The 24,585-nt window shown below is 43.8% G+C and overlaps 1 protein-coding gene across 5 annotated transcripts in view; it reads left to right on the top strand.

The window, feature by feature from the left end:
* nup214 (nucleoporin 214) overlaps window positions 1-24,585 on the top strand; it is an 82,400-nt gene that overhangs the window by 37,033 nt on the left and 20,782 nt on the right. For all 5 annotated transcript variants that reach the window (XM_072692682.1, XM_072692675.1, XM_072692667.1 and 2 more), the window contains exons 25-30: window positions 10,432-10,498; window positions 11,987-12,053; window positions 16,226-16,445; window positions 16,550-16,617; window positions 17,605-19,170; window positions 23,895-23,962. In XM_072692682.1, coding sequence (XP_072548783.1) covers window positions 10,432-10,498; window positions 11,987-12,053; window positions 16,226-16,445; window positions 16,550-16,617; window positions 17,605-19,170; window positions 23,895-23,962 — 2,056 coding nt within the window. The remainder of the gene's footprint in view (window positions 1-10,431; window positions 10,499-11,986; window positions 12,054-16,225; window positions 16,446-16,549; window positions 16,618-17,604; window positions 19,171-23,894; window positions 23,963-24,585) is intronic.

The raw sequence follows: 24,585 nt of genomic DNA, 5'->3' as shown, positions 1-24,585 counted from the left end.
TTTCTCTGGTCATTAGCATCTGTTTGCCAGTGTCAGAGGTTCTGTCCCCGACTTTACGAGAACAGATATGATCACTTTCGGGCTTCTGAAGAGTTTAGTCTGATGTCCAAACATTACGTTAAGGTTAATAAAATGTATTAATAGTGTCATAATAATAATAATAATAACAATAATAATACAATATCATAACCATAAAAAAAACTAGTAGCATGTAGTTGAGTTTATACACTGAGCTTTACATGCTAATATGTTCACAAGAAAAACAATTATAGTCTGTAAACCTGCAGTTTATTAAACCTACTGCAAGAACAACCAAACCTCACCCAGTTACTACCAGACCACCTCAACAACCACCAAACCACACCAGTTACTACCAGACCAGATTAACAACCACCAAACCACACCAGTTACTACCAGACCACCACCAACAACCACCAAACCACACCCAGTTACTACCAGACCAGATTAACAACCACCAAACCACACCAGTTACTACCAGACCACCTCAACAACCACCAAACCACACCCAGTTACTACCAGACCACCTCAGCAACCACCAAACCACACCCAGTTACTACCAGACCACCTCAACAACCACCAAACCACACCAGTTACTACCAGACCACCTCAACAACCACCAAACCACACCCAGTTACTACCAGACCACCTCAACAACCACCAAACCACACCAGTTACTACCAGACCACCTCAACAACCACCAAACCACACCAGTTACTACCAGACCACCTCAACAACCACCAAACCACACCAGTTACTACCAGACCACCTCAACAACCACCAAACCACACCAGTTACTACCCGACCACCTCAACAACCACCAAACCTCACCCAGTTACTACCAGACCACCTCAACAACCACCAAACCACACCAGTTACTACCAGACCAGATTAACAACCACCAAACCACACCAGTTACTACCAGACCACCTCAACAACCACCAAACCACACCAGTTACTACCAGACCACCTCAACAACCACCAAACCACACCAGTTACTACCAGACCACCTCAACAACCACCAAACCACACCAGTTACTACCAGACCACCTCAACAACCACCAAACCACACCAGTTACTACCAGACCAGATTAACAACCACCAAACCACACCAGTTACTACCAGACCACCACCAACAACCACCAAACCACACCCAGTTACTACCAGACCAGATTAACAACCACCAAACCACACCAGTTACTACCAGACCACCTCAACAACCACCAAACCACACCCAGTTACTACCAGACCACCTCAGCAACCACCAAACCACACCCAGTTACTACCAGACCACCTCAACAACCACCAAACCACACCAGTTACTACCAGACCACCTCAACAACCACCAAACCACACCCAGTTACTACCAGACCACCTCAACAACCACCAAACCACACCAGTTACTACCAGACCACCTCAACAACCACCAAACCACACCAGTTACTACCAGACCACCTCAACAACCACCAAACCACACCAGTTACTACCAGACCACCTCAACAACCACCAAACCACACCAGTTACTACCAGACCACCTCAACAACCACCAAACCACACCAGTTACTACCCGACCACCTCAACAACCACCAAACCTCACCCAGTTACTACCAGACCACCTCAACAACCACCAAACCACACCAGTTACTACCAGACCAGATTAACAACCACCAAACCACACCAGTTACTACCAGACCACCTCAACAACCACCAAACCACACCAGTTACTACCAGACCACCTCAACAACCACCAAACCACACCAGTTACTACCAGACCACCTCAACAACCACCAAACCACACCAGTTACTACCAGACCACCTCAACAACCACCAAACCACACCAGTTACTACCAGACCACCTCAACAACCACCAAACCACACCAGTTACTACCAGACCACCTCAACAACCACCAAACCTCACCCAGTTACTACCAGACCACCTCAACAACCACCAAACCACACCAGTTACTACCAGACCACCTCAACAACCACCAAACCACACCAGTTACTACCCGACCACCTCAACAACCACCAAACCTCACCCAGTTACTACCAGACCACCTCAACAACCACCAAACCACACCAGTTACTACCAGACCACCTCAACAACCACCAAACCTCACCCAGTTACTACCAGACCACCTCAACAACCACCAAACCACACCAGTTACTACCAGACCACCTCAACAACCACCAAACCACACCAGTTACTACCCGACCACCTCAACAACCACCAAACCTCACCCAGTTACTACCAGACCACCTCAACAACCACCAAACCTCACCCAGTTACTACCAGACCACCTCAACAACCACCAAACCACACCAGTTACTACCAGACCACCTCAACAACCACCAAACCTCACCCAGTTACTACCAGACCACCTCAACAACCACCAAACCTCACCCAGTTACTACCAGACCACCTCAACAACCACCAAACCACACCAGTTACTACCAGACCAGATTAACAACCACCAAACCACACCAGTTACTACCAGACCATCTCAACAACCACCAAACCACACCAGTTACTACCAGACCATCTCAACAACCACCAAACCTCACCCAGTTACTACCAGACCACCTCAACAACCACCAAACCACACCAGTTACTACCAGACCAGATTAACAACCACCAAACCACACCAGTTACTACCAGACCAGATTAACAACCACCAAACCACACCAGTTACTACCAGACCACCTCAACAACCACCAAACCACACCAGTTACTACCAGACCACCTCAACAACCACCAAACCTCACCCAGTTACTACCAGACCACCTCAACAACCACCAAACCACACCAGTTACTACCAGACCACCTCAACAACCACCAAACCTCACCCAGTTACTACCAGACCACCTCAACAACCACCAAACCTCACCCAGTTACTACCAGACCACCTCAACAACCACCAAACCACACCAGTTACTACCAGACCACCTCAACAACCACCAAACCTCACCCAGTTACTACCAGACCACCTCAACAACCACCAAACCTCACCCAGTTACTACCAGACCACCTCAACAACCACCAAACCACACCAGTTACTACCAGACCAGATTAACAACCACCAAACCACACCAGTTACTACCAGACCACCTCAACAACCACCAAACCACACCAGTTACTACCAGACCACCTCAACAACCACCAAACCACACCGGTTACTACCAGACCATCTCAACAACCACCAAACCACACCGGTTACTACCAGACCATCTCAACAACCACCAAACCTCACCCAGTTACTACCAGACCAGATTAACAACCACCAAACCTCACCCAGTTACTACCAGACCAGATTAACAACCACCAAACCTCACCCAGTTACTACCAGACCATCTCAACAACCACCAAACCTCACCCAGTTACTACCAGACCATCTCAACAACCACCAAACCTCACCCAGTTACTACCAGACCATCTCAACAACCACCAAACCTCACCCAGTTACTACCAGACCATCTCAACAACCACCAAACCTCACCCAGTTACTACCAGACCATCTCAACAACCACCAAACCTCACCCAGTTACTACCAGACCATCTCAACAACCACCAAACCTCACCCAGTTACTACCAGACCATCTCAACAACCACCAAACCTCACCCAGTTACTACCAGACCATCTCAACAACCACCAAACCTCACCCAGTTACTACCAGACCATCTCAACAACCACCAAACCTCACCCAGTTACTACCAGACCACCTCAACAACCACCAAACCACACCAGTTACTACCAGACCAGATTAACAACCACCAAACCACACCAGTTACTACCAGACCAGATTAACAACCACCAAACCACACCCAGTTACTACCAGACCACCACCAACAACAACCAAACCATACCAGGTTCTACCAAACCAGATTAACAACCACCAAACCTCACCCAGTTACTACCAGACCACCACCAACAACAACCAAACCATACCAGGTTCTACCAAACCACCACCAACCAAACCATACCAGGTTCTACCAAACTACCTCAACAACCACCAAACCACACCAGTTACTACCAGACCACCACCACCAACAATCAAACCATACCAGGTTCTACCAAACCACACCAGTTACTACCAGACCACCACCACCAACAACCAAACCACACCAGGTTCTACCAAACCACCACCAACCACCAACCAAACCATACCAGGTTTTACCAAACCACCACCAACCAAACCATACCAGGTTCTACCAAACCATCTCAACAACTACCAGTCCACCTTTACAACTACTAAACAGTCTCAACAACTACCAAACACCTTTAACTACTACTAATCCATGCTAAGATCTGCCAAACCACCACAACCACTCTAACAACTACCAAACCATAAGATCCACCTCAACAGCTACCAAACCACCTTTCAAACTACTAAGCCACACCAAGAACAAACAAATCACATGGTTTCTACCAAACCATTGCAAGAACTACCAAACAACCTCAGCAACTACCAAACCACACCAGTTACTACCAAACCATAAGAACCACCTCAACAACTTCCAAATCACACCAGTTACTACCAAACCACCTCAACTACCACCAAACCACACCAGTTACTACCAAACCATAAGAACCACCTCAACAACTACCAAACCACACCAGTTACTACCAAACCATAAGAACCACCTCAACTACCACCAAACCACACCAGTTACTACCAAACCACACCAGTTACTACCAAACCATAAGAACCACCTCAACAACTACCAAACCACACCAGTTACTACAAAATCACCTCAACTACCACCAAACCACACCAGTTACTACCAAACCACACCAGTTACTACCAAACCATAAGAACCACCTCAACAACTACCAAACCACACCAGTTACTACAAAACCACCTCAACTACCACCAAACCACACCAGTTACTACCAAACCACCTCAACTACCACCAAACCACACCAGTTACTACCAAACCACACCAGTTACTACCAAACCATAAGAACCACCTTAACAACTACCAAACCATAAGAACCACCTCAACTACCACCAAACCACACCAGTTACCACCAAACCACACCAGTTACCACCAAACCACACCAGTTACCACCAAACCACCTCAACTACCACCAAACCACACCAGTTACCACCAAACCACACCAGTTACCACCAAACCACCTCAACTACCACCAAACCACACCAGTTACTACCAAACCATAAGAACCACCTCAACAACTACCAAACCACACCAGTTACTACCAAACCACCTCAACTACCACCAAACCATAAGAACCACCTCAACAACTACCAAACCACACCAGTTACTATCAAACCACCTCAACTACCACCAAACCATAAGAACCACCTCAACAACTACCAAACCACACCAGTTACTACCAAACCACCTCAACTACCACCAAACCATAAGAACCACCTCAACAACTACCAAACCACACCAGTTACTATCAAACCACCTCAACTACCACCAAACCACACCAGTTACTACCAAACCACCTCAACTACCACCAAACCATAAGAACCACCTCAACAACTACCAAACCACACCAGTTACTATCAAACCACCTCAACTACCACCAAACCACACCAGTTACTACCAAACCACCTCAACTACCACCAAACCATAAGAACCACCTCAACAACTACCAAACCACACCAGTTACTATCAAACCACCTCAACTACCACCAAACCACACCAGTTACTACCAAACCATGATAAGAACTTTCAGCAACTAGAAACTACTCAAAGAACTACCAGACCACCTCAACAAATACCACACCATCAGCTGCCAAACCACCCTAGAAAATACCAAACCACTCCAGCTCACACACCACCTAAACAACTACACCAGAAACTACCAAACCACCTTCACTTCCTGTCCAATCACAGTTCAGTCAGCGTGCGGCTCGAGCGCATGAGCATGGTTTAAAGAAGAGTGCTGAATTACGATGAGGGACATTCTCTTTGCTGATTGGTCAGACCTGTCTGGGGCGGAGCAAGAAAGCAAATACAGGGACAAGGTCCTGTGTTCTGGACTAGGGCTGCAGATGTCTGTACAGTTTAAGCTGGAGCAGCGGCGGCCTCTGTTCAGAGCTGTAGTAACGGCCATTATCAGAGCAGTGAACCAGGCGAACACCTGACCACAGGAGCAGTGGAGCTCAGACTTGTAGAGGACACCTGATAGCTCGGAGAGTCGGATCGAGGTCAGATCACGTTCTCACCACAAACCCACAGCTCCAGTTCCAGGAGTTTGTTTGGGACCGGACTGAGACCACCCCCTCTCAAGGAGGTGCTCTAAAAAGTGCAGACGGATGTAGTCTAATGGCGACTGACGGTGCGATTGGTTGGTCAGTGGACTCGTGGTGTGGGGGAATATCATGAAGCACCTCTCCAGCTTAGTATTCTGTTCAGAGGTGTCCCTGCAGGCTTGGGTATGAGCCAGGTGCATGCTGGTTATTCTCAGGTCAGGAGCAGAAAATTGGGGGCGTTTAGTTTTTGCGGTGGGTTTGTGTGCATGTTTGTAGGAGGGCAGCGGCATGGCGTTGGCTGATGAGGAAGGAGAAGAGCAGTCTGTACAGGCTTCATATGATTCAATTAGAAGTGTGTTGCGCTGAATGTGTGCCGTCTCACTCCTCACTGTCCTCTGATGTCCTCTACCCTGTCGGTATTGATCAGTGGAGTGATGCGTTACCCATACTGATTCAGCGTCAGTCAGCCCCACACTGCAGGGCAAACTGAGAGACTGCTAAACCAAGCACGACCGAGCCATAGTTCAGCAGAAACCCCCACCTCATCACCCCCAACTCATCACCCCCAACTCAGTATCCCAGAAGTACCGGATGGAGCACCACCGCCATCATCCCAGAGAACACAGCTCCTCAATGCTGGGGGGCTTTATACCCCTCTAGCCCATGCCTGGCATTATTAGGCAGCATGGAGCCAATAGATTCAGGGTGTTGATCTGCTCCAGAGGGTCCTATTCTATTGGCAGTACTTCTTCTCTACAGGGTCTAGACAAGCTGTGTGTGCATTTGCACATCTGTGTCAGCAATGGGTGCAGCTTAAAGTAGCTGAGTGCTTTTATTAGAAGGGTTAGCAAGTTCGAAGTTCAGCCAGATTTAATTATAGGTAGACACTCTCACTGACCACTGACTTTCTGTTTATTTGGGTTTATTCTAATGTTATATAGAGTTAATTACAGGTAAACACTCCCACTGACCACTGACTTTCTGTTTATTTGGGTTTATTCTAATGTTATATAGAGTTAATTACAGGTAAACACTCCCACTGACCACTGACTTTGTTTGGGTTTATTCTAATGTTATATAGAGTTAATTACAGGTAGACACTCTCACTGACCACTGACTTTGTTTGGGTTTATTCTAATGTTATATAGAGTTAATTACAGGTAGACACTCTCACTGACCACTGACTTTGTTTGGGTTTATTCTAATGTTATATAGAGTTAATTACAGGTAGACACTCTCACTGACCACTGACTTTATGTTTATTTGGGTTTATTCTACTGTTATATAGAGTTAATTACAGGTAGACACTCTCACTGACCACTGACTTTATGTTTATTTGGGTTTATTCTACTGTTATATAGAGTTAATTACAGGTAGACACTCACTGACCACTGACTTTATGTTTATTTGGGTTTATTCTACTGTTATATAGAGTTAATTACAGGTAGACACTCTCACTGACCACTGACTTTGTTTATTTGGGTTTATTCTAATGTTATATAGAGTTAATTACAGGTAGACACTCACTGACCACTGACTTTGTTTGGGTTTATTCTAATGTTATATAGAGTTAATTACAGGCAGACACTCTCACTGACCACTGACTTTATGTTTATTAGGGTTTATTCTACTGTTATATAGAGTTAATTACAGGTAGGCACTCTCACTGACCACTGACTTTATGTTTATTTGGGTTTATTCTACTGTTATATAGAGTTAATTACAGGTAGACACTCACTGACCACTGACTTTCTGTTTATTTGGGCTTATTCTAATGTTATATAGAGTTAATTACAGGTAGACACTCTCACTGACCACTGACTTTGTTTGGGTTTATTCTACTGTTATATAGAGTTAATTACAGGCAGACACTCTCACTGACCACTGGCTTTCTGTTTATTTGGGTTTATTCTAATGTTATATAGAGTTAATTATTGGTGGACACTCTCACTGACCACTGACTTTCTGTTTATTTGGGTTTATTCTACTGTTATATAGCGTTAATTACAGGCAGACACTCTCACTGACCACTGACTTTATGTTTATTTGGGTTTATTTTACTGTTATATAGAGTTAATTACAGGTAGACACTCTCACTGACCACTGACTTTCTGTTTATTTGGGGTTGTTCTACTGTTATATAGAGTTAATTACAGGTAGACACTCTCACTGACCACTGACTTTCTGTTTATTTGGGTTTATTCTAATGTTATATAGAGTTAATTACAGGCAGACACTCTCACTGACCACTGACTTTCTGTTTATTTGCGTTTATTCTAATGTTATATAGAGTTAATTACAGGTAGACACTCTCACTGACCACTGACTTTGTTTGGGTTTATTCTAATGTTATATAGAGTTAATTACAGGTAGACACTCTCACTGACCACTGCCTTTCTGTTTATTTGGGTTTATTCTAATGTTATATAGAGTTAATTACAGGTAGACACTCACTGACCACTGACTTTGTTTGGGTTTATTCTAATGTTATATAGAGTTAATTACAGGTAGACACTCACTGACCACTGCCTTTCTGTTTATTTGGGTTTATTCTACTGTTATATAGAGTTAATTATTGGTGGACACTCACTGACCACTGACTTTCTGATTATTAGGGTTTATTCTACTGTTATATAGAGTTAATTACAGGTAGACACTGTCACTGACCACTGACTTTCTGTTTATTTGGGTTTATTCTAATGTTATATAGAGCTAATTACAGGTAGACACTCACTGACCACTGACTTTGTTTGGGTTTATTCTAATGTTATATAGAGTTAATTACAGGTAGACACTCTCACTGACCACTGCCTTTCTGATTATTAGGGTTTATTCTAATGTTATATAGAGTTAATTACAGGTAGACACTCTCACTGACCTCTGACTTTCTGATTATTAGGGTTTATTCTAATGTTATATAGAGTTAATTACAGGTAGACACTCTCACTGATCACTGACTTTCTGATTATTAGGGTTTATTCTACTGTTATATAGAGTTAATTACAGTTATATGGTTTTGCTGCTGAAGGCGATGCAGTGCTGAGTAACTGTCTCTCTGTAATGACGCAGAGCTCTGTCCGTTTACTTCCCCTCTTCATTACGCTGTGTGTTCCTGGGCGGCTCTGTTGTGGTGAATATTTGGATGGAACTCCCCCGAGGCCAGTTTCCAAATTAGCCCAGCTCACAGTATGCACCAAAGAGCGGCGGTCCGGGGCCCTGTTCTGGTGCTGTGCTCTTTCATCCCTGTGCATTATTGCACTGTCTGTGTGGTTCCTGGCAGCATATGGCGAGCAGGAACGTCCGAGAGGAGTGCTGTTGACGTTCGGGTTGAAGACGGCAGTAATGAGCTCTGCTGTAATAAAGCTGCGGCTCGGTTCTGTTCTGTTCTCAGATGCTCCGTTACTCTGGGGTTTTTCTACTGGCTCTGATTGGTTGCTTCAATAACTGCCAGTGTGGCCAATTAGACGATATGCCCGGGGCTCGGCAAGCTGCCACTGTTGGTTTCCTGAGTAAGGCCCTTCACCCTTTTAACAACCACTTGGTAACAGCATAGCAACCACCTAGCAACCACATAGAAACACCATAACAACCATCTAGCAACCACGTAAAACATCATAGCAACCACCTGTGGACATTGAACATTAAGACTGTTTTAAGTGGTTGCTAGATGGTTGTTATGGTTTTTCTTTGTGGTTGTTAGGTGGCACCTGTAGTGGCTGCTATGGCAACATCATACCAGCCACCTCTTACTATCTGGGATACCACATCAGTCAGCCAGCAACGCCATGAAATCCACCTGGAACGGCATAGCAACAGCCTAGCAACTGACTGGAAGTCAACCGTCTTCACCATTAGTGTCAGCCTTTTACCCATCCGTGCAGTGAACACACACACACACACACACACACACACTCACACACACACATTAGTGATCAAATACACACCGTGACAGAGAGCACACATGTCCGGAGCGGTGGGCTGCTGCCCCCGGGGTGCAGAGAGGGTGACGGGCCTTGCTCAAGGGCCCAACAGTGGCAGCTTGCTGAGCCCGGGTATCGAACCCACAACCCTGTCATTAATAGTCTCAGCTCTGACCACTGAGCCATCACTGCCTCCTTTACTAGTTATGGTGTGTGTGTTGTTTTTTTTTCTGGCAGTTTAATCAGACTTTCTCTTTCTCTGCAGCCCGTCTGTTCCTGCACCTGCGGCTCAGGTCGTCCAGCAGGTTCTGGCCACTGTAGGGGCCAAAAAAGTGAGTATTGCTGAATTCAGCTAATTATTATTATTATTTTTATTATTATTATTAATTACGCCCTGTTAACTAAAAATCCCCAGCAGCCGATTACTGCGCAGTTTCAGCTGGTAGAACATCGGGAGTGTGAGGATGTGCCGAACAGCACACACACATGCTTGCTTTATTTATTTATTTATTTATTTATTGTTTGATTTTTAATAGTTTATTTTTATGGCTGCTTCACCGCTCGTCAGTAAATGAGCGCTGCGCTGCTCGTTCCCGCGCCTGTGCAGAAAACACTTTATATTTTCCTGTAAAATGAGTCATAGACTTCATCTGCAGAGCGTCTTCTGAGCCATCACCGACGTTAACCCGAGACCGATCCTGCTCTCTACACTCAGTGGGACACACACTTGCCCTCCAAACCCCCCCAACAGCACAGAAAGCTGCAGAGCGTCATCTGTTCTGTGGTGGGTAAGGAGACACTGGAGCAGTAATGTGAAATACCCCAGACCCGTCTGAAATTCCAGCTGCAGAGTCAAACATGGGATGGCTCATACACAACACAATGCTTAATAAAGAGAGAGGGGGGTGTTTCTCAACCCCGCCCAGTGAGGGAGGCACCAACATGGGAATTGTGGGACAGTTTTAATTTAGTGTTTATGTAGAAGTCGTGGTTTATCAACCGTCAGGGTCCCACACAGCCATTACTGTCTCCAAAACTGCAGCTTTACTGGAGGAGGAAAGACCCAATATGCTGTCATAATGTGAAAAACTGGTACATATATGAAGGGTTTCCCCATGGTTTGAACCCCCTAGCTGCTTCTGTACACTGTGTAAATAATTCTAGATGAATGGACCAATAGAAATGCTCAGAATTACTCAGACCATCTGTACCTTCTCCTGTAAAGTCACCATTCTGGAGATACATGTTTTTCATTGGGCAGTGCAGATATCCACAGTGCTGTACAGAAGTTTTAGTCCCCGAATCCCTTTATTCTAACCCCTGTCCCTCAGCAGTGAGAGAGTTCTACTGTAGAAGCTCCAGATCTGATCAGAACAGATAAAGCAGCTGGACATGAATCCAGTAAAAAGGAGAAACAAGAGCTTCTCATTCTGAAGAAAGAAAGTAGTGAGATCTTGTCGGTGAGCTAGTCTGAAGAACAGAGCTCGGTTCCTCCAGGGTTCTCCTGGACGCCCCCCAGTCCAGCCAGCACAGCGTGGAGGATGTGTTCAACTCCATCAGCAGCAGCAGCAGCAGCAGCAGCTCACCTGATTTACCATCATTAAGCCCTGATTTACCACCAAACCAGGTGTTGATCTGAGGAGAACTCTAAATAATACTAGACTCCATGAGAGAGGAGAACTTTGGAGATGTTCTAATGATGAACACAGTGATGGAGAACCTCCACCACCACTTTCTGTAGGAGTGTTATTATTAGTGTTTATGCTAATATCAGTGATTTACTCGGTATTATTGGTATTATTATTTTTTTTTTTACCCAGAATCCCGCTGTAAATGTCCCTCTGTCGGTCACAGAGAGCACGCCGGCCCCACAGACGTTCACGTTTGGTGAGTGTAAGACTCCGCCGCAGTATTGCAGCACTTCACACACTGCAGTCAAAGACGGTCAGTTCCCTTTACTACATAATAAAAGCTTGTCCTATATAAACCAGTATAAACCAGTATAAACCAGTATAAACTGGTTACAGTGTGGAAAGAAGGGTTTTTTTGGTGGAGGTTCTTAGAATGTTCTGCATCTGAAATAGTGGTAACTGAGTGTTTCATACTACGTACTGGATAATACATAGTTTGGTACTAGATAGTTCATAGTGGGCACTGGGTAGTTCATAGTTTGGCACTGGGTAGTTCATAGTGGGCACTGGGTAGTTCATAGTTTGGTACTGGATAATTCATAGTTTGGTACTAGATAATTCATAGTTTGGTACTAGATAATTCATAGTGGGCATTGGGTAGTTCATAGTTTGGTACTGGATAATTCATAGTTTGGTACTAGATAATTCATAGTGGGCATTGGGTAGTTCATAGTTTGGTACTGGATAATTCATAGTGGGCACTGGATAATTCAGTTTGGTACTGGATAATTCATAGTTCATAGTGGGCTCTGGGTAGTTCACAGTTTGGTACTAGATAATTCATAGTGGGAACTGGGTAGTTCACAGTTTGGTACTAGATAGTTCATAGTGGGCACTGGGTAGTTCACAGTTTGGTACTGGGTAATTCATAGTGGGCACTGGGTAGTTCATAGTTTGATACTAGATAATTCATAGTGGGCACTGGGTAGTTCACAGTTTGGTACTAGATAATTCATAGTGGGCACTGGATAATTCAGTTTGGTACTGGATAATTCATAGTTTGGTACTAGATAGTTCATAGTGGGCACTGGGTAGTTCACAGTTTGGTACTGGGTAATTCATAGTGGGCACTGGGTAGTTCATAGTTTGGTACTGGATAATTCATAGTGGGCACTGGGTAGTTCATAGCGGGCACTGGGTAATTCATAGTAGATAGTGAATAATTCATAGTGGGCACTGGGTAATTCATAGTAGATACTGAATAATTCATAGTGGGCACTGGGTAGTTCATAGTTTGGTACTGGGTAGTTCATAGCGGGCACTGGGTAGTTCATAGCGGGCACTGGGTAGTTCATAGCGGGCACTGGGTAATTCATAGTAGATAGTGAATAATTCATAGTGGGCACTGGGTAGTTCATAGTTTGGTACTGGGTAATGCATAGCGGGCACTGGGTAGTTCATAGTAGATACTGAATAATTCATAGTGGGCACTGGGTAGTTCATAGCGGGCACTGGGTAATTCATAGTAGATACTGAATAATTCATAGTGGGCACTGGGTAGTTCATAGCGGGCACTGGGTAATTCATAGTAGATACTGAATAATTCATAGCGGGCACTGGGTAGTTCATAGCGGGCACTGGGTAATTCATAGTAGATAGTGAATAATTCATAGTGGGCACTGGGTAGTTCATAGTTTGGTACTGGGTAATGCATAGCGGGCACTGGGTAGTTCATAGCGGGCACTGGGTAATTCATAGTAGATACTGAATAATTCATAGTGGGCACTGGGTAGTTCATAGCGGGCACTGGGTAATTCATAGTAGATAGTGAATAATTCATAGTGGGCACTGGGTAGTTCATAGTTTGGTATTGGGTAATGCATAGCGGGCACTGGGTAGTTCATAGCGGGCACTGGGTAGTTCATAGTAGATACTGAATAATTCATAGCGGGCACTGGGTAATTCATAGTAGATACTGAATAATTCATAATGGGCACTGGGTAGTTCATAGTTTGGTACTGGGTAATGCATAGCGGGCACTGGGTAGTTCATAGTGGGCACTGGGTAATTCATAGTAGATACTGAATAATTCATAGCGGGCACTGGGTAGTTCATAGCGGGCACTGGGTAATTCATAGTAGATAGTGAATAATTCATAGCGGGCACTGGGTAGTTCATAGCGGGCACTGGGTAATTCATAGTAGATAGTGAATAATTCATAGTGGGCACTGGGTAGTTCATAGTTTGGTACTGGTAGTTCATAGCGGGCACTGGGTAGTTCATAGCGGGCACTGGGTAGTTCATAGCGGGCACTGGGTAATTCATAGTAGATACTGAATAATTCATAGTGGGCACTGGGTAGTTCATAGTTTGGTACTGGGTAATGCATAGTGGGCACTGGGTAGTTCATAGTGGGCACTGGGTAATTCATAGTAGATACTGAATAATTCATAGCGGGCACTGGGTAGTTCATAGTTTGGTACTGGTAATGCATAGCGGGCACTGGGTAGTTCATAGCGGGCACTGGGTAGTTCATAGCGGGCACTGGGTAATTCATAGTAGATAGTGAATAATTCATAGTGGGCACTGGGTAGTTCATAGTTTGGTACTGGGTAATGCATAGCGGGCACTGGGTAGTTCATAGCGGGCACTGGGTAATTCATAGTAGATACTGAATAATTCATAGTGGGCACTGGGTAGTTCATAGCGGGCACTGGGTAATTCATAGTAGATACTGAATAATTCATAGTGGGCACTGGGTAGTTCATAGCGGGCACTGGGTAATTCATAGTAGATAGTGAATAATTCATAGTGGGCACTGGGTAGTTCATAGCGGGCACTGGGTAATTCATAGTAGATAGTGAATAATTCATAGTGGGCACTGGGTAGTTCATAGTTTGGTATTGGGTAATGCATAGCGGGCACTGGGTAGTTCATAGCGGGCACTGGGTAGTTCATAGTAGATACTGAATAATTCATAGCGGGCACTGGGTAATTCATAGTGGGCACTGGGTAATTCATAGTAGATACTGAATAATTCATAATGGGCACTGGGTAGTTCATAGTTTGGTACTGGGTAATGCATAGCGGGCACTGGGTAGTTCATAGTGGGCACTGGGTAATTCATAGTAGATACTGAATAATTCATAGCGGGCACTGGGTAGTTCATAGCGGGCACTGGGTAATTCATAGTAGATAGTGAATAATTCATAGCGGGCACTGGGTAGTTCATAGCGGGCACTGGGTAATTCATAGTAGATAGTGAATAATTCATAGTGGGCACTGGGTAGTTCATAGTTTGGTACTGGTAATGCATAGCGGGCACTGGGTAGTTCATAGCGGGCACTGGGTAGTTCATAGTGGGCACTGGGTAATTCATAGTAGATACTGAATAATTCATAGTGGGCACTGGGTAGTTCATAGTTTGGTACTGGGTAATGCATAGCGGGCACTGGGTAGTTCATAGCGGGCACTGGGTAATTCATAGTAGATAGTGAATAATTCATAGTGGGCACTGGGTAGTTCATAGTTTGGTACTGGGTAATGCATAGCGGGCACTGGGTAGTTCATAGTGGGCACTGGGTAATTCATAGTAGATACTGAATAATTCATAGCGGGCACTGGGTAGTTCATAGCGGGCACTGGGTAATTCATAGTAGATAGTGAATAATTCATAGTGGGCACTGGGTAGTTCATAGTTTGGTACTGGGTAATGCATAGCGGGCACTGGGTAGTTCATAGTGGGCACTGGGTAATTCATAGTAGATACTGAATAATTCATAGCGGGCACTGGGTAGTTCATAGCGGGCACTGGGTAATTCATAGTAGATAGTGAATAATTCATAGTGGGCACTGGGTAGTTCATAGTTTGGTACTGGTAATGCATAGCGGGCACTGGGTAGTTCATAGCGGGCACTGGGTAATTCATAGTAGATACTGAATAATTCATAGTGGGCACTGGGTAGTTCATAGTTTGGTACTGGGTAATGCATAGCGGGCACTGGGTAGTTCATAGTGGGCACTGGGTAATTCATAGTAGATACTGAATAATTCATAGCGGGCACTGGGTAGTTCATAGCGGGCACTGGGTAATTCATAGTAGATAGTGAATAATTCATAGCGGGCACTGGGTAGTTCATAGTGGGCACTGGGTAATTCATAGTAGATACTGAATAATTCATAGCGGGCACTGGGTAGTTCATAGCGGGCACTGGGTAATTCATAGTAGATAGTGAATAATTCATAGCGGGCACTGGGTAATTCATAGTAGATAGTGAATAATTCATAGCGGGCACTAAACCGCTTAAATTAAATACATTACAAAGCAAATTCATAGAAGAAACCAACAGCTGTTGTGGAGTCATTAGTACCTGAAGCTACGGCCTACACCAACAGCAACCTATGCTAATCCTGAACAACCTTCTCCAGCTCCACCAACAGCAGCTGTGACAGTAGCAGCAGCCGCAGCTCCACCTTCAACCACACCAGGCTCCATCTTTGGCCAGCCAGTTACTACTACTAGTGGTACAACTCTACCGGTCACTACCTTCACCCCAGTCATCAGCACAACCTCTATAACCTCTATAACATCTGACGTTCCTGCTGTGTCCAAACAGCAGACCAGTAAACCTTTCAGCTTCTCCACAGGGTGAGTCTCCCAAAACCGTAGAAATCTTAAATAATTCATGAAAGATTTGGTCACATTTGTGTCGAATAACTTCGAGTTCTGCTCGTTTTTCTTGTCTGTTAAAGGTCACCTGGATTCTCCTTCTCCCTGAACTCCACACCATTTCAGTCTCAAGGAGCCAGCAGCTCTCAAGGTAAACATCCACACAGTCAGATTGCTCTTGTAGCCCCTGTAGTATACAACTATTCACCCCCCCATCACCCAAATGCGTCTATGCTTTACTCAGTATCTACTGTAAATCATTCAGTATGTATTGTTAGGGGTGTATCGGTACTTGTGGTTGTACTGAACGGTCACAGTACGGGGGTCACGGGTCTGTAGTGGGTATAAGAGTACTGCTGTGACCTGATTAGTTGGGGGTATGTATGGATGCTATGAATTATTCAGTAACAACCGTGAATTATTTAGAATCCACAATTAATTACTTAGTATCCACTATTAATTATTTAGTATTTAATTTATTTGTTATTTAGTATCTACTATGAATTATTTAGTAACTACTATGAATTATTCAGTATCTGCTATGGATTATTCAGGATCTATTATGAATTATTCAGTATCCACTATGAATTATTTAGTAACTACTCTGAATTATTTAGTTTCTAATATGAATTATTCAGTATCCACTATGAATTATTTAGTAACTACTATGCATTATTTAGTATCCACTATGAGTTATGTAGTAACTACTCTGAATTATTCAGTATCTAATATGAATTATTCAGTATCTACTATGAATTATTTAGTAACTACTATGAACTATTCAGTATCTAATATGGATTATTTAGTATCCACTATGAATTATTTAGTAACTACTATGAACTATTCAGTATCTAATATGGATTATTTAGTATCCTCTATGAATTATCCAGTATCTATTATGGAATTAATGAGCATCCATTATAAATGATTCAGTATCCACTATAAATTTAGTATCCGCTATGAATTATTCAGCATCTACAGGGTACTAGACAAACTCTGTGTGTGCATTTGCACATCAGTGTCAGCAAGGGGTGCAACCTATAGTAGCTGAATGCATTCATTAGAAGGGATGTCCACAAACATTTGGACATGTAGAGTATGGTTAGCGTACATCATTCATTCCTCTCTCTCTTCCTAGGCAAAGACGCAGGCCCAGCGAATAAATTCCCCAGTGCCCAATTCGGTTCCTCGGAAGCACCTTTCTCTCTCGCCCCAAAACCGGCCTCTCCTGCACCCGTTCAGCCACCTGAACCAGTCAAACTGACCCCCGCTGGACCTTCCTTCCAGCTCCCTAAAGCTCCGGGCACTGCTGGGGAAACTCTGGGCAGCTTTTCTGGCCTGAGGGTCGGGCAGGGTGAAGAGGTCAAAGACGCTCTAAAAAGTGCCCCGGGTTTCACGTTTGGAGTGCCCAGCAATGGAGCTGTGGCCGCGTTCACGTTTGGCTCTCAGCCAAAACCTGCAGCTTCTGGGAACGGGTCGGATTCTGCTGGTGCATCGGCCGACGCCCCTAAAAGCTCAGTACCACTTGGACTTCCTGCCACGGGTGACATCCTAAAAGCACCTGAACCAGCAGCACCTTCAATAACCAAGCCAGCCTCCACAGTCCCTCCTTCTGCCCCCGCTACATCCTTCAGCAGCCTTCTCGCAGCTCCACTTCCTTCTGAAACCACAGCTTTACCCGAGCAACCTCGGGCGCTTCCTGCTTCTGGGCCTTCCCCTCCACCCGAACGAGAGGAACGTCCATCCGAACCAAGCTCTGAACCTCCAGCTCCATCTACGCCATCCCCAGTGTCTGTCAGTGAGGAACCAGTGCCTGCACCTTCTCAGCCAGAGCCACCAGCACCAACTGGAGAGCAATTGACAACTCAGTCTGCACCCGCTCTGGCTGTAACACCAACACCTCCATCTTCTGCTGCACCACCTGCAGAACCAACAGCTATTGTGGAGGCTTCTGCACCAGAGGCGAAACCTACGCCTACACCAACAGCGACTCTAGAACAGCCCACTCCAGCAGCAGCAGCAGTAGTAACAGCAGCAGCAACCCCAGCTCCACCTTCAACCACACCAGGCTCCATCTTTGCCCAACCAGTTGCTACTACCAATGGTACGACATTATCAGTCACCAGCTTCACCCCTGTGATCAGCACAGCGGCTGTTTCTGCACCGTCTTCCACCGCAGTCACGCCGTTAGCACCCAGCACCGCTTCTCAAGACCCTGCTCCGATTTTCGGCCAACCAGCCTCCACCACTTCTGCCCCAGCATTCGGCTCCTCCACCTTCGGTGCAGCCTCTACAACCTCTGGCTTTGGAAAGCCAGTTTTTGGACAGGGCACCGCTGGCGGTTTTGGGCAGCCCGCAGCAGCTCCCGGCTCAGCCAGCGGATTTACTTTCGGACAGTCGTCTTTCGGGACAGCTTCGGGCTTCGGACAGACGAACCCAGCAGCTAACGCTCCAGCCTCCAGCGCAGGAGGAGGTGGAGGAGGAGGAGGGCTGTTCGGGTCTTCCAGCACCAGCAGTGCCAGCTCTTTTTCTTTCGGAGCCAGCAGCACCAGCTCCGGAGCTAGCGCCGGGGCGAACATCTTTGGGCAGAGCAGTGCTCCGGCATTTGGGCAGCAACAAGGCGGCGGATTTGGACAGGGGTCGTTATTCGGCAGCAACACCACCACTACCACATCATCTGGGTTTGGATTTGGACAGCCTGCCGGTAAGTGGCATTCATGTTGTGTGATCTCTGAAACTACATTTTAAATTTCTTGCTTCTGGGATCCCATTTTTGAGCCGCCTCTAAAAGGACGCGCTTTACACGTGCATTTCTGGACAAGCTGAGAGCTGCGGAAGTTTGATCTCAAGGTAGAGAAGCATGTGGGCTGAGGCGGTACAGTAATAGTACAGGATTTTACACTAATATGAATCGAGTTACGCAGCGTTACACAGCAGTTCCAGCGTGTCGAGCCTAGAGCCCTGATCCGATGAACGATGAACCATAATTCAATACAAATGTATATATTTCTGGATTTTCAACACCTTGTCGTTTATTTAAACCTGAATGTGAGATTTACTCCATATCACAGATAAATATTTGATCAAGAATTAAGAGACTGTTGCTTTACCCTCAACATTTTATATGAATTATATAAAATATATAAAAGTTGATATATCTTATATAAAGTTAGACGTATCTTACTGCCTTCCACATGTTTCCCACCATCTGGGTGCAGATCACATGGGTTGTTTTTTTTATTGTTTTAATTATTATTATTATTATTGTTATTATTTCTTTAATATTGTTAGAACTGTGTGCAGATTTTATGCAGTATCAGAGGTAACAGTTGACCAGAACACACACATATATGACTGAATTTGAATATTCTACAGAAAATAGATGAGATGCAATTGACTTATAAACTGTTAATAAACCCCAAAAAACTGAATTAGATTTAATTATTTAATGTAAAATTAAGGGTTTAAAGTCAGTAATGTGAGGGTTATTTTAGTTTGTGTAGAGTGTATTGTGCCTAAATATGTATCAAACATTATTAATGTTTCATGTATCATTAAAATTTCATGTAATTAGCATTATTATTCTCTATAAAGGGAAGATTATTTTATATGATCTGATTCCATAAAGATTGTTTTTACAAAAATATTGTAAAAACTGAGGAAATACATATATGTGTGTATATATAATATATAATATAATGTATGTATATATTCATTATGTATATATGTGTGTATGTATATATATATACATTATATTATATATTATATATACACACACACACATATATATATATATATATATATATATATATATATATATATATATATATATATATAATGAATATATACATACATTATATGATATATATATATATATATATATATATATATGTGTGTGTGTGTGTGTGTGTATGTGTTCCTAAAAAGGTTTAGGAAGTTGGGTAAATTCTTCACATTCATTTTATAATGGTAAGAATTTGTTATGGTTAATTATGCGTCTGTTTGTTTATATGAAGGTTCAGGTTGAGGGCTGGGAGCTCCTCACACTCTTAACTATGAAGTGAATGTGGTGGTCTTGGAATTTAGGCTATATCAGGTCAGCAGGTGCCCGTCTTTTCTTGCTGGGTGGCAGCTGGGGGCGTTATCTCTGGGGCACCAGCGGGTGTTTAATCTGAGGGCGTGGGCCGCATTCTGACAAGCTTGTCCGTTCCCACGAATTCCCAGAATTCTCCTGGCAGCATCAGCCGGCCGGGTGCGTCGCCCCACGGAACAGCTGATCTGCGGCCCACAGACACCGAGCCTCACCAGCTTCCTCCCTGGGGTTGATCAGAGACTCGGGAATGGACCTTTCGTTTCCACCTGTTTGTTTTCGGCTCGGGGGTCTGAGGGGCTCGAGTTCTGCCCTCTGAGGAATTCTCTAATTGAAAATATTCTGCAGAGGAAGTGATTTGCAGCGCTAATGCAGTGTTCGTACAGATAGTAGAGATTGTGTGAGGCTTTCTTATCTGGAGTAAATACAGAGATACTGAGACGCTGAGCTCTGAATGATCACGATTAAATATCCACGATACTCTCACTTGTACCATGACCATTGCGATGCTCCACTGGACAGGGATGGGGAGAACAGCATCTAAACTGGCTAATTAGTAGCATGCCAGCTACATTGGCTGGCTAACGTATCAGAGGGGACAGGATGTGTCCAGGGGACTCCCCGGCTTCAATACAGCTAGCAGACGCCTGTGCTGACCAACATCACGGTAGGAGCCTGGCCCCCTCTAGAGAGCCAGGCCAGTTGTGCTCCCTCTGACTCCGGCTGCTCATAGCGACCAGCGGCAGTGCCTTAGTCCACTGGACCATTCGGAGACCCCCCGGTCATCAATTTCTAGACTTATTTAAAGACCGCTTTCAGTTTGTAGTAGAAGTGAACTACAAAGTTGTTCAAAATCAAGTTATTGGTTTTAATATTGATTATCAACAGGATTTCAGCACAACACAGTAGTGGGAAGCATCCGCAGCGCACTGATTGATTGATCGACTGATTGATTGATCGACTGTCAGCCGTTGGAAGTAATCTGCAGTCCTGCTGTTGCGTGGTGGTGATATTTATCTCGCTGCAGACGCCATGCGGAGTATTAGTAATGTCAGATGACAGATGGAGGGGAAACACGAGCATATCCTCAAGGACGGAGAATGAATCATAAATCCTCTCGCTTCAGCGTTGTCGTGGGAATGGCTGCTGATGAGCCGGATTCAAACCCGGACGTCTCTGAAAGCATGATTAGAGCTGTGCACCGAGGTCAGCTAGCGTTCGCTCTTAGCACATCCAGAGGTGCCCCAACGCCAGATAACGGCATCGGTGCTTGGTGTAGTTGGCTAGCGTTAGCTCTTAGCATTAGCTCTGATTTTGCAAAAGGGTGCCTGTGGAGTAGCTAAGAGCTAATGCTTGCCAACTGAAACAAGCACCAATGTTTTCTTGCAAAAAGGAGGCCACTGGAGCGGCTAACAGCATCGGTGCTTGGTGTAATTGGCTAGCGTTAGCTCTTAGCAGATCCAGAGGAGCCCCAGCGGCAGATAACCACATCCAATGTTTTCTTGCAAAAGGGTGCCTCTGGAGCGGCTAACCGCATCGGTGCTTGGTTTAGTTGGCTAGTGTTAGCTAGATAACTTTGCCGCTTGCCTCGGACAGCTAACATTAGCTTTTAGCAGCTCCAGATGCGCCCTATCGACAGCGTTAGTTGGCTAGCGTTAGCTTTTAGCAGCTCCAGAGGCGCTCTTTGGCAGGATGATCACATGGTTGGTTGTTTTAGCTGGCTAGCGTTAGCTTTTAGCAGCTCCAGAGGCGCTCTTTGGCAGGATGATCACATGGTTGGTTGTTTTAGCTGGCTAGCGTTAGCTTTTAGCAGCTCCAGAGGCGCTCTTTGGCAGGATGATCACATGGTTGGTTGTTTTAGCTGGCTAGCGTTAGCTTTTAGCAGCTCCAGAGGCGCTCTTTGGCAGGATGATCACATGGTTGGTTGTTTTAGCTGGCTAGCGTTAGCTTTTAGGGGGTTATGTAAATGTTGGGGGTGTAAGGATTAAGGGTGTAACTGTTGCAGAGCAGTTTTGTTGTTCTTTTCTGCTGGATGTTTTGAGCGGCAGTGTTGGAGGTTCACGGTTTCTCTCGGTCCTCAGCCATGGCGAGAACTGCGTGGTGGTTAAAGCGTTAAACCAGTCCAGACTCGTCCAGATTGTTCAGACCCTCGTTGCACTGATGCAGCCTTACGTACTCTTGGCGTTCGCACAAGCAGCTTGAGGAGACAGCTGGGCTTTATTTATTTGTTTGGTTTGAATGTGTTGCTTGTTTTGTTTATATATTGTATACATACAGTACTGTTCAAAAGTTTGGAAATCACCCAACGTTAGATAAGACCAGAATGATGGACAGAGCTGTAATTTTTAAATGGCTGAGAAACTGTAGAACATTCGGAATTTAATACAATTTTAATATAACAGTATGAAGTTCTAATAGCATTAATATCCAGTATGAAGTTCTAATAGCATTAATATCCAGTATGAAGTTCTAATAGCATTAATATCCAGTATGAAGCTCTAATAGCATTAATATCCAGTATGAAGTTCTAATAGCATTAATATCCAGTATGAAGCTCTAATAGCATTAATATCCAGTATGAAGCTCTAATAGCATTAATATCCAGTATGAAGCTCTAATAGCATTAATATCCAGTATGAAGTTCTAATAGCATTAATATCCAGTATGAAGTTCTAATAGCATTAATATCCAGTATGAAGTTCTAATAGCATTAATATCCAGTATGAAGTTCTAATAGCATTAATATCCAGTATGAAGTTCTAATAGCATTAATATCCAGTATGAAGCTCTAATAGCATTAATATCCAGTATGAAGCTCTAATAGCATTAATATCCAGTATGAAGTTCTAATAGCATCAATATCCAGTATGAAGCTCTAATGACATCATCATCTAGTATGAAGTTCTAATGACATCATCATCCAGTATGAAGCTCTAATAGCATTAATATCCAGTATGAAGCTCTAATAGCATTAATATCCAGTATGAGGTTCTAATAACATTAATATCCAGTATGAAGCTCCAATAACATTAATATCCAGTATGAAGTTCCAATAACATTAATATCCAGTATGAAGTTCTAATATCATTAATATCCAGTATGAAGCTCTAATATCATTAATATCCAGTATGAATCTCTAATAACATTAATATCCAGTATGAAGCTCTAATAACATTAATATCCAGTATGAGGTTCTAATAGCATTAATATCCAGTATGAAGCTCTAATAGCATTAATATCCAGTATGAAGCTCTAATAGCATTAATATCCAGTATGAAGTTCTTACTAAATCTGCCTGTTTGCTGCTGGGTTTCAGTTTTTGTTTATTTCTCCTGCAGCTTTCGGCAGCACTCCCACTCCTTCAGTGTTTGGTCAGCAGCCCAGCGGTGGCGGTGTCTTTGGCCAGGTAATGTCTTTAGCGTTCCCAGTAGAGACCGGTCATCTTCATTTCACCCGGTGCTTTACTGTTCTTCACTGACCGCGGTCAATACATCGACCAGGCAGAGCATCATTTACATTTTAATAAAAACACTTCACAGATTGACACACATTTATGACCAGAACTAAGAGCCACAAAGAAAATAACTAATAAATAATAAACGACACAAATAAAAAGATTTAAATAATAATTTTACTAAAAATGTATCTTCTTATGATCGCCCACACCAGAAGTTCTGTTTAAGATCAAATCTCCAAGTGTTTACCTCTTAAACATTACTGTATGACCTTCATCTGTACTTTTAGTTTCAAGTTAAGATGAAAGTCATATGCTAATTTTTCTAAAGGTAAACAGTTACAGACTTTTCAGCATGTTAAGTAATCGGCTGTTGTTGTTACTAATAATAATAATAAATAACCACAAAATAAACATAATGCTTTATTATTATTATAACAATAGTAATAATATATTAAATTATTTGTGCATTTTTATTAATAACTAATAATAAATAAATGAATAAATACGGATTGTATTTTTATTTTATTAATAATGTTAAACATAATTATTTATTGTTTACTATTGTTAGTATT

This window comes from Salminus brasiliensis, chromosome 1 (assembly GCF_030463535.1).
Source record: "Salminus brasiliensis chromosome 1, fSalBra1.hap2, whole genome shotgun sequence".
Taxonomy (NCBI): Eukaryota; Metazoa; Chordata; class Actinopteri; order Characiformes; family Bryconidae; genus Salminus; species Salminus brasiliensis.
This window is presented reverse-complemented; position numbering and strand designations above follow the sequence as displayed.